Source organism: Spea bombifrons, chromosome 8 (genome assembly GCF_027358695.1).
Source record: "Spea bombifrons isolate aSpeBom1 chromosome 8, aSpeBom1.2.pri, whole genome shotgun sequence".
In the NCBI taxonomy this organism is placed as follows: domain Eukaryota; kingdom Metazoa; phylum Chordata; class Amphibia; order Anura; family Pelobatidae; genus Spea; species Spea bombifrons.
The window spans coordinates 4,904,382-4,916,387 of NC_071094.1; the positions used below are offsets into that span (position 1 = coordinate 4,904,382).

The 12,006-nt window shown below is 39.2% G+C and overlaps 1 protein-coding gene and 1 long non-coding RNA gene across 2 annotated transcripts in view; both read right to left on the bottom strand.

Annotated features, from left to right (window-relative positions):
* The window catches only part of NTNG2 (netrin G2), a 31,001-nt gene extending 27,299 nt beyond the window's left edge, over positions 1 to 3,702 (bottom strand). The window contains exon 1 of the mRNA XM_053472406.1: positions 3,305 to 3,702. Coding sequence (XP_053328381.1) covers positions 3,305 to 3,517 — 213 coding nt within the window. The 5' untranslated portion in view covers positions 3,518 to 3,702. The remainder of the gene's footprint in view (positions 1 to 3,304) is intronic.
* A 348-nt stretch (positions 3,703 to 4,050) lies between these two features.
* LOC128502584 (uncharacterized) lies at positions 4,051 to 11,130 on the bottom strand. The gene is made up of 2 exons (XR_008355151.1): positions 10,640 to 11,130; positions 4,051 to 4,088 (listed from the first exon to the last, which is right to left on the bottom strand). It is a non-coding gene; the product is annotated as an uncharacterized LOC128502584 (long non-coding RNA).
* Positions 11,131 to 12,006: the final 876 nt, after the last annotated feature.

The window sequence follows — 12,006 nt, forward strand, 5'->3', positions numbered from 1 at the left end:
CGGGAGAGGCCATGGAGTCGGCATAAAGGCTCCACCAACGTCTACTCTTTAGCGTCTAGGACCCCCCCCATGCTCAGAGCTATTCCCTCACACAACACATTAAGGATGTGGTAAGGAAATTTGCCACACTAAGGGTTATATATCAACACAATTATATCTCTTCTGTTGTGTATTACCCCATTTCCGAAGCCTGATACATTGTAGTATCTTTACCTGCAGCAACATTGTTAATGTGATTTATTGGTCTAAAAGGGGATCGGCTTGTAGAATAAGCATTATTCAGACTCAAAAATGGGGTATTCCGCTAGTGTATAATTATACTAGAAATCTCCAGAATCTTCCCTTCTGTACTGGGTAGCAGATCTTTAGAAATAAAATAAAAATACAATAAATTAGATCAGGTTTCCTGCCCAATTTGGGTTATCTAAAAAATATATATTTTATTCCTTATACTGGATATTTATCAACAGGTGATCATAAAAAACTAGAGGGTCAGAGGCTTAGATGAAGAGTAAGGAAGTTTTACTGAGAGAGTGGTAGATAACTGGAACCGCCTCCCTGTGTGTGTGTGTTTTCTACAGCAGGGATAAGAGCGTAATCCCCATGTGTCTGAGTGCTGGATGAGCCTGCAGGTCAGAATCCACCCCTGCTTCCACCCAGTAATCCCAACATTAGATGATGCGTGCAATACCCTTCAGTGCCCTGCACCCATCTGCCAGGGTCTCCATCTGTGCTCAGCGGTAAGCAAAGGGGCAGAGTTTAAAGGGGAAAAAATGGTATTTGGGTTCTTTAAAGGGAACACAAGTTAGCCTCCGCACGCCAAATGATTAGATGCAATCATACATCCTCTAGATTGGTCCTATATTAATAAAAGAGAAGAAGAAAGAAGAAGAAAGAAGAAGAAAGAAGAAGAAAGAAGAAGAAAGAAGAAGAAAGAAGAAGAAAGAAGAAGAAAGAAGGAAGAAGAAAGAAGACCAAAGAAGGAAGAAGAAAGATTTTTTTTTGTATTTCTCCAAATTTCAGGAAGTCAAACTAAATTATGTATCACTGATCAATGTGTATTTATCTAAATAAATATATATTTATCTAAATACATAGATACATATATATATAAATTAAAGATAATAATAATAATAATAATTTTTTATGTGACCCGTGAGCATGGTTGGAGCTGCGGAAGGACCACTTGGCTGATCCAAGACAATTAAGTCCTCCTCCTGTAGGGCCGATTTACTGAATTAAACAATGTTTTATTCTTTTTTTTTGTTATTTCTCTAAATTTTAGCAAGTCAAACAAAATTATGTATCACTAATCAATGTGTATTTATCCTAAAAACTCAAGATGTTTCTTCAACGGCTGACAACCTTTCCTGTATCATTGGCTTCGTATGATGAAACATTCTAGCCTAGCCAGGTCAGTTGATTGACTAGAGGTCCCCCTGTTTGGGACTACAAGCCCCATTATCCTCAGCCCAGTATATATGTCGTAGAGCCCAGTCTGCAAATCCCAACGTGAATAAACCGGCCGATACCGACCCACCTTCCTCCAAATACTTTCGATACGTACAAAGATAATAACATAAGATTTTTGCCGGCCCAGAATGCTAGCAAAAGATCTAATGCATATTCTTGCGCGGATGCATATAGACCATTTAATGACCTTTTATGGGGGGGGGGTTGAAGGAGCATCCTTCTAGATGTTGATGGAAACGTGTCCTTAATATACTTTGTCCAAGATCTGCTACGGACAGACTATCGCAACGCCTAAGTGCAGTATCGATTGGAGACTCAAGAAAAGAAAAAAAAAATGCCTACTAAGAAGCGAAAATGTGTTTAAAAGCTTGTGCTGGATGAGAGCTGGACGCGCGGAGACATCTAAGAGAAGACCTCGCATCTCCAGCATCAATATTTCAGCATGGAAAAAAAGAAAGATCAGCTCAATTGAACGGCAGATTATTGAAAGTGGATATCGGCCATAGAACTTAAAAGTGTGCAGCGCCCATGCCGAGTCAGGTCGATATATTCGTAATTCAGAAAAAGGGGTTATTATTACGGATTTAATGGCGCAGGGCATAGTTATACATTAAAGCTTCGGTTCCACCTACCCCAAGCATCACTTACACTCTCTAGTACGCTAAGCAAAGAACCAGCAGATCTGGCATTTTATTCCTTCTTCCGATGGGTTAATCATACAGAAACAACAAAAGGAACTTTTAGGAAACGTTTTCTGCTTCTATGGCAACGGCCTATCAGTGCCTGCTATGGGGTCACACGACAATTAAGAGTTCCCAATGAAAATTTGGAATGCGACCAAAATTGACATGATGAAAGAATTATTTCTGGGAAGGGTTTGGGGCATTGAGCAGTGTTTAAAATTGTTAAATTCATCTCTTTTACGTAGAAGCCAGAGATCACGTACTTAATGAATAAGATAATTTATGCATCAACCATCAGGGACCTACAACACGACCCGTACCGATGCATATCACGACTCCTGCGTTGCATGTTTAATGCTCTTTAGGACAGTAATGGGCTTAATCCGGCACCGTCCTGTCCTCCGGTATAGCAGACGATTCATCGTCAAACATTTTGTTCCTACAATGTTACATCTGTTACACTGCCTGCAACAGACAGGAGTCCTGACTTCTGTCTGCGTTCTTTTAGCTTTTATTGTATATCACACCTTGGAGATTAGATCTGGAACAAGGAGCGGATAGTTCTGAAGCAGCAAGTCAAACCTTCTCATCAGAAGTAGCAGAACTGCTGGTCAGTTTGGTGGCCACGCTACTGGTCGCCTTATGTGATTGGCTGGTCTGTTCAGAGGCTACTATACCGTTACCGATAGCCCCTTTTTATGCGGAGGCTATCTTTGAAGTTTTTGCCCCATAATGTTTTCAGGCAGCTGCATATCAGCCGTTTGTATGAGGTTCTCGCTCTGTTATCTGAGCCCCGATCTACTAAACACCCGACTCCTTATCATACTGCCTGTGGGAAACAATAGTATATCTCAGTCTTAATCACCCAGCTGGAGACTCTGACTAGTGAAAGTCTATGGAGGAACGGACTTCATTAACATTGCCATAAAGCATCAGCTCAGTGTGGTGATTGAGCAGGGAGGGTGGTCCAAAATATAACATGACTGACAGCAATGGCTGCCCTCAGGTCTGCAGATACAGGGAGTTTATTGGAACAAAATGAGATAAAACCAGGTCTTTGTCAATTCCGGCCGACATTACTGTAGACAGCGGTGAAGTTTATGCTCGAGGAGAAAAATATTATCTTTTTATTCCCATCGGGTACTTACATGTGTGCAGAAATACTCGGCGGGGTCCCCACAGGTTATTCCAGGGGGGTCCACTTTCACCATTACGTAATCCTTCATCGCCATGGGCTTGGGTTGGCAGGCATAATATTCCCAAGATGGTCCATCATCAGACGCCACCCAGGACTTGCAAATGTCATAGTGTCCCAAAACCAGAGCGAGGCAGTGTATGAAGAAGGTGGCCAACCGCAACATGGTGACGTGAACCAACGATGGAGTCCTCCGGAAGAGGAGATGTTTACTGGCCCTGGAATGTAAGCTTCAGGGAGCTTGGCTGTCAGGATCAGCATGGAAAAGCCTCGTCTACAGGTATAGGGATGAGTCAGGGTGCCTTGCACCAAGAAGAAGAACGACCATTGTTGGTGAAGCCATTCATCTGGTTGCAACCACTATACCATCGGCGAATGAATAGTGTAGTTTTTAAGGCCTTGTCTCTTTTTGGATTGAAACATCTAATCCTCACCCCCCCCAAAAAGAATTAGGAATATTTCTTCAGTCTTGACTTCTCAGCTTCATATTTCTCAGAAAGTTCCAATGAAAATCCAGCTAGGTTTCCAGAACTCAACTTGAAAATGGTCCGGCATTGGAGCCTCGTGAGGATAGAAGAAGACTTTGATGTGTAGGACGTATAGGAACGGAGGAGCTCAGCTACTGTAGAGATCCAGATGGTCGGGGTCTTGATTCTTTTTGTTTCAGAAGGACAGTTCTTTCATCCATCGCAAGGAATGTTGTTTTTTTGAAGCGAGATGCCTTCAACCAACGATGCCTGCAAGAATTTAATGGACAATGTTATATATCAACAAAAAAAAAATGTTTTTTGGAATTCAGTTTTTCTTGTGTTAAAGCTGCCAACACGATCCACACAACAGATGCTTTGTCTTTTGTGTAGGGTGGTTTTTGCTTTTTCCCTATGAGAAGTTATTGTATTTATTTTATAAAAAAATATTGAATTATTCGCATTTTACTAAGAAAGGGATCCAAAACATGAGAAGTCATTATAGAGTTGTGACAAAAAATATGACAACATTTTTCATTATTACATAGAAGCAAAATACAAGCCCGTGATGGTCTAAATCTCTTGATATACGAATCTTCTGAAAAGGGGGAGTTCATTTTTTTATTCTAATTTCTTTTTTTTAAAATATTTTAAAAAATATTTTAATTAATATGGAAAGCATTTTAGTGATCAGACACTGAACTTTTCTGGATTGAGCAGGAAGAAGAGGGCAATCTTCAGTGTGTCTTAAACAGAAAATTCTCTAAAGTGCTCGTAGGAGCAAGTGCACCGAGAAATGGCTTCCCCCATCTGCTAAATACAATTAGATCCTAGAGTCTTATGTATTAAAACACGGTCGTGAGCAGCTTCCTTTTACTGCGGGTAAAGTGTAGCATAAACTGGGCTGCTAAAACGGTCCGTGACTTAAACTTCTCCCGAGGAATGATATCACATCGCTATAAAAGCATTCGGATGCTCTTTTTTTGTCCTCGCTTTGGTAGTATAGAGCAGGAATGTGTTACAGCATATATCAGGATGATTTGTGAGACAGAAGACTGCATTTTGTAACAAAATACAAATAAAACATCAGTATTTTTACTACGCTCCATTTTGTGAACAGCTTGCAACCCGTTGTGGCTCTGCCCTGACGGCACCACCAGCCGCCCCCTTCATGCTGGGAGTTGAGATATGATGTCATATCCCAGCGCACCGCTTTTTCAGGATGTGCGGTGTCCCATTCTCATTAAAGGAGCTGTTCCACCTAACTCTGCTGAATTCGGCTCTTTTGCAACTAAATAGGGAACATTATTCCCAGCACTGTGTTCAATGCCCATCCCTTCTTAAAAATAATTCTTTTAACATGTAAAATTCTTCGTCTGGAACACTTAATTATCATGTGACGTAAAGACGGCAACTGATACGTTGTTGCCATAGACTGTTTTTTTTTTTTTGCTAAGGTGTATTTGCATAACATTAGACAGTTCCATAATTGTTTTGTATAAATGGAACATGTAAGCATCACATAAATCCTACTAGTAAAACATAGACTTTGCCGGCAGATCGGCCCCATTCGGCCCATCTAGCCTGCTTGCTTTTAAAGACTCAAACCGTAATCAGCCGTTGGTCTTGTCTTAGATTCAGAAGCCATATGCCTATCTCATGCATGTTTAAATTCTCTCACTGTATTAGCCACTACCACCTCTATTGGGAGGCTGTTCCACTTATCTACCACCGTTTCAACTAAAAAACTAAAAAAAGCAAATAAAGAAAGGCAAACTTTACATCTTTATGAAAAAAATGTATCGACAGGGTTGTCTGCATAGGCTGCAGGAACCTCTGCAGATGGTGGTCTTCTGGGTAGCTGTCAGATTTTGTGTTGTTAAATATTACTAGCCTTTATTGATTGTTTTCTCACAATGAGGATCTCCCTGCTTGAGTGCAGGTAACTGGATATGTTTAATGGATTTAGCACCAGAGTTCAGGTAGATCAGATACAAAGAATAAACCTATAATTAACAGAAACACAAAGCTAGTGGGACGATCCATTATCAGTCCTGAAGAACAAGCGATGCCCTCGTTACAAGATCTTAAGTAACTACAAAAATCCATTAGGAAATATAAAAAAGGGACTTTAAGTAGCAGGGATGCAAACCCATTTTCTAATGGATCTATATATATTACACATCTCTATTTGTTTGTTGTCAATGGAAATTGTATTGTTTTAAAAAGACGGGGGAAGTTTTTTGTTGTTACACCTTGCACTTCTGGAACAGGAAGTAGTGTTTTAATTTATAAGACACAACAGGAAGTACAGGCAATACATAAAAAATGTCTGCCCCCAGTTAAAATTGTGAAATTTCAAATACCTTAAATCAGTAAGGTATGAAAGGATATATATATATATATATATATATATATATACACATACAGTATATATAACACCAAATACTTTATGTTAAGGGTTTTTTAACATTTATTTTTATTTTTACAAAGATAAGTATCACGATTATGTGCATTCATAGCATCTTTTGCCCTCATAAGGCGACCTTGACAATTAAATGGATGCGTTTTCTCTGGAAACTTTTAGAATTAGGTAAAACAAGATTTGGATTTTTTATAGGCTTTTATACATTAAATTATGGATAAAAAAAAAATTAAATCGCCTTTAAATATTAATATAAAAAAAGTTTGAAATCTTGAAATTGTTATTATTATTTCTAAACAAATTCCGCTTATTTTTAGAAAGCCGAAATGGGAAGAAAAATCCCGAAATATATATTTATTAGCGCTCAGAGCCTAGAAGCTGCGGGGATTGCACGGACACATTGATGTGAGATACGGCCTTCATATATCCGCGTTAAAATCTCTTTCGCCCCCTCGCAAAGATGAAGTCCGGTTGATTGAGACAAATGACTTGCAAAGGAAAAATCCATCTTTCATAGCGGAGGTCTGAATGTTATTAAGACGCCCGGCCCTGGTCTCGCCAACCTAATACAGATCCTTCTTCTAATAAGCTTTGGACGCTTCTTCTGGCCAAGGCTTTGTTGGACGTTCCCTTCTTTTTTTTTTTTACTTTTTTTTATTTCATGTGGTTCAAAATTAATATAAAAGTTATTTCTCCCTCCACGAGTGTTAGTTGCGTAAGAGGGAAAAACCGTCAGGGTGAAAAATCTCATTAAATTTCCGATAATAAGACAATTAACCCCCAATGCGCCAGAAGCCCCTAGCAGACTTCGCCTCGAAGCAGCGTAATGCGGCGAATAAAAGCTGAATTTTGTTTTGAAGTTAAAATTTTAAAATTTCAATTTTGTTTTGATGGATCGCCTCTAATCTACGACCTTTAAAAAAAAATTGTTAATGAGAAAATATCAATATTAAGATGATTAACCCTCAATGCGCCAGAAGTCCTACCAGACTTTATCTAAGATCTGTGTAAAATGATGAATAAACACAGAATTTTGGATTGAAATTGTGGGTAAAGATAGGATTTATGTAATGTATGATTTTTTAAAATAACGTAACATATAATATATATATATATATGTTAGAAAATAAGCAAATAATCAGCATTAATAGTTCTACCAATCCAGCCTATATAGAAATTGCAATAAAATAAATAAAGTTAATTACTGGGTTCAATGGCATTTAAAAAAAATAAAAAAAAAATGGCTTGTTGTGTTTGGCAGAAGAAGCATAATTTTAAACAGAGGTTTTATGCTTTAAGATCCTGTATTCAACCCTCAAAATGTCATTAAAAAAATATCACCTGCTCAAATAATAAAAAAAATATATATTTTAAATTGCAATAATCAAGTTTCAGAACAACCTATACCCGGATACACGCTAGACTACACTCCATCTGTTAAACGTGGGCTCCCAGGTGTTCACATGGAGGAGACGGCTCATAGTAACACACGTACACATACACACACGCACACATACACGTACACACACACACATATACATATATATAAGTATATATACAGATCTCATGAGAACGGGTAGACCGTTTGTATTTTATTCCCACTGATGCCTTTCCATCACTTTCCAACCCGCATGGAGGCAGACTGACTCTTTCCAAGTGCAAATTAAGGACCGGTATTAACCCTTCTAATACCAGAATCTCACTAAAGGGCTCCCGCCGCGGAATTCTGGGTGGCTTTGTAAAATATACGTACATGCAAACAAAAAAAGGGGATCAGCACACAATCCCAAGACGATACCGAGGAGCTCTACATAAATGCAACTATATCACTCAATATTCCACTACGATAAATAATAATGTTAACCCCTTGTTTGCCAAGTCTTGTATTGTAAGCCCTCTAAGATGAATTATGAATCAAAGATCGTTAAAAAAATGCTAAGACTAATGCTAAAAAAACTATATTAACATTAGAAACAGAATCGGCCATCCCATCCAGTCTGCCCGTGGATCCTGCTGTAAAGACACAAATTTAACCAGTCGTTGGTCTCGTCTAAGATTCGGGAGCCGTATGCCTATCCCATGCGGGTTTAAATGCCCTCACGATATTAGCCTCTACCTCCTCTGCTGGGAGGCTGTTCCAATTATCTACCAGTTGTAGATTATGGTCTCTTGTTCCAACATTTTTCCTCCTTTGCAATAAACTCTCCCCCGTACTTTGCTAAATCCCTTTATGTATTGAAACGTCTCTCTCCCATCCCCTCTCTCTCGTCTCTCCTCCACGCCGGACACATTGCGATCCATTAGCCTTTCATCATATAGAATGTTATGCGTTTTAATCTCTTGGCTTGCAGTGGATTTGACAGTTAGTTATTGTGATCGTCTGAAACTTGGACCATGCATTAGCTGTTAGAGAAGATCCCCTGCATCTGCATTAACTATAACGGTCACGAAACTTTGGCCTTTTCCAGACCCCTTCCTCCAAACCCCGTCCATCACAACTGAATTTCCCTTTGACGTATAAATCTTTATCAGGCATTATTAAGAGGCAGCCATTCCTACACTTAAAGGAAAGGATCGATGCCTGATCTCTCCTTTAAGAGAAACTTGCTCTCCACTGGGGACTGATAAGCAAAGTATAGTGAACGCAAAATTAGATTTTAGCTGGATACATAGACTCGAGTTTTCCTTTTTTCATTTTTTTTTATTGATGCAACAATTTTTAACACTGATGCCTTTAACCCTTTCCCCAACAGAAGATCTCCATTTAAATATCGTATTTTATATATATATATATATATATATATATATATATATATATATTATTATTATATTGTATATATTGTATATTATTATATTGTATTTAAAATAATAATATCATATTATACTTAATAACAATGTATCAGGATGTTATCTTCCCTGCGTACCTATACATTAATGTAATAAGACACACTGTCAATGTGGATACATTCATTACAAACTAATTCTATATTATATTTATTATTATAACACTTGAGTTTTTAAACGACATTAAGAAATAATATGAGCAAGTAAAAAAGTAAAAATAAAATAAAATTGTCATATTTAATGAGTTTTTTAATCCATACTGAACATTTCTGGTCCCTTTCTAATGCAACCGGTCGGCGAGTCCCTGTTAATAGTTGGGAAAAGTGGTAGATAAAGCGGAGATTTAAATCAAGGCTTGTAATAAAATGGCTTAATATGCAGATCAAGTATCTGGGAGGCTGTTTATTTGTCAATCCAGGGAGAAACTGCTTGCATTGCAAATGTTCTTATGAACTGATCCACCAACACAGCCAGCAATCATACAGAATAGCCGTGAACGCAAACTAATTCCGCATTAGAATGACACAAAGGATATCCTAAGTGTGTTGCAACCTCAAAAGTCATCGCCGTGCTCTTATAACTAAACACGAATTCATATCACACACTTCTTAGGTTGGCTCCTTATTCTACTTTCAAGAAGGCCTGCAACCCCTTGAAAGGGTTAAAACACGATTAGTATTCAGCTATTCCAAGGAGACCGTTCGCCCTCATAAAATGCGATAACTTATGCTACATTTAAAGAATAAAAATCTGAAGAATGGAGCTCGTTGAGAAATAAAGAACATTTTTAGTGATCCGGTACAAAGGTAACTGGACCTCTTTGGCTGTCGGTGCAATAGCACATGGCAGGCAGTGACTTCCAAAGTGTTTGTCAAGACATTGAATGAAATGAATAATTTAGGAATTACATTTCTGAGTCCGAGACCCATCAGAGCATTAAGGGGAAAAAAAAAAAATCAATAATTTATATATTTTTTGTATGTATCAAATTGCAAAGGGATGGTAAATCTACCCGTCCATGTCTATTTTATTTTGCTAAATATTATTATTAAATATTAATAATATCATAATAATAATAATTTAAATATTAATTTACATGCATTTTTTAAAAGAGAAATGCAAGTTGCCTATAAATATATATATACATATATATATAAATGTCTGTATATAAATAAACATATATATATATATAAATAAACATATATATATATATATATACACATATATACATACATATATAATTATATAATGCATATTAAATAGAGATAAAATCTGGAGGTTAATCTCAGATTATGTTAAATATATTCCAAGCAGGTTTGGGAGATAGAATCTCCTTAGAGGAAGGACCTGTCCTAATGTGATGGACCCATTCTTCTGGAGTTTGGGACACATTATGATTGCTGCTAGATCCTCCTTCTATAATTAAACACCGATCTGTTAATGAGCCCCTTGGAATCAGAGGCTATTTGCTCTTAATGTATCTGGGTGGGTGTTAAATCAGCAGTCCCCCCCACCCTGTACCCTTATTCAGGGGAATGAAGCCTTTGCTTACCGGATTTCAGTGCTTCCCTGGCTGATCCAGCTCTTAAGATCCCTGCAGTCAGATCCTCCTTGTCTTCTCCAAGCAATGATTTCCAGTGTTGTGAGTTTGGAATCCCCTTCCTTGAGTGATACAGTAACACTGAGATGTCCTGCAAGCTGTGGATGAGATGATGGAGGGGGTGGAGAGGGGCATCTAACACCCCATTGCTCTGCACCAGGCTGTAGGAAGGAGCAAAGTTTCTTCTTTCTTAAAAAGCAGGCAATAGCCCCTGCCTGAACTCCTTTTCTCCTTTTTTTCTTGTCCTCTTCTCGTTCAGAAGCATCAATCTCCCCCCCTTGGAACAGCAGGGCAGATGGCAGGAGGCTTTATGAGATCTCTCCCCTCTGCTCCCTACCTCTCCAACTTAATACTGAAGCTAAATCCTTTAGCCATCACTTTCAATCACCAGCACAGCTTTTATCTCATGGCATGATCAGGGCTGCGTAACTTCCTCTGTAGCCTCAAACACCATCCCACGATGGAGCAATGTGCTTCTTAAAGGAGCCGGCAGGAGAGAGAGACAAAAAAAGAAATAAGAGGGAGAGCAGCAAGGAAAGAGGCTGCAGATTGAGCAGCAGACAGGGGGGGGACAGCTCCAGGCACCTGAGTCTCTCCTTCAGCACCAGAGAGCGGATTATCTGCTTCAGCACCGGGCTGGGTGGACAGCTCCCAGGACCTCACTGTCTTCTTCAGCAGCACCCATCAGCATCTGGGATCCTCCAGGGTCAGGGCCACGCTGTGGGGACAGCTCCTGGGGTCTTACTGGTTCCGGACCACGCTGTGGGGACAGCTCCTGGGGTCTTACTGGTTCGGGACCACGCTGTGGGGACAGCTTCCTGGACCCTGCTATGTAGTTCAGAACCAAAATGTGGCCCCCCTGGACCTAGCAATCTATTCCAGCAGCACACTGGGTGGAAAGCTCAGAACTGAACCTGTTGGCAAGCTGTCCAGCACAATGTTGTGTGGACACCTACTAGGATGTAATTCAGCACCACACTGTGGCCCCCTGGACTTATATATATCTCAGCACCGCATTTATAGGACAACTCCTGGAACTATGTAGTCTAGCACTAAAGTATGTGGCAGCTCCCTATCCTAATCTATCTCACCATAACTCTCACACTGAATAGTAAGCTCATGGGGCTCAACTACCTTCTAAAGCACCACCAGGAATGGGCACCTCTTGGATATCCATCTAGATCAATACTAACCAGTCTGGGCAGCTCTTCATACCAAACTATCTAACACAGATAGCTCCTCATAACAAACTGTCTAATCCAGACAGCTCCTCATACCAAACTATCTAATCCAGACAGCTCCTCATACCAAACTATCTA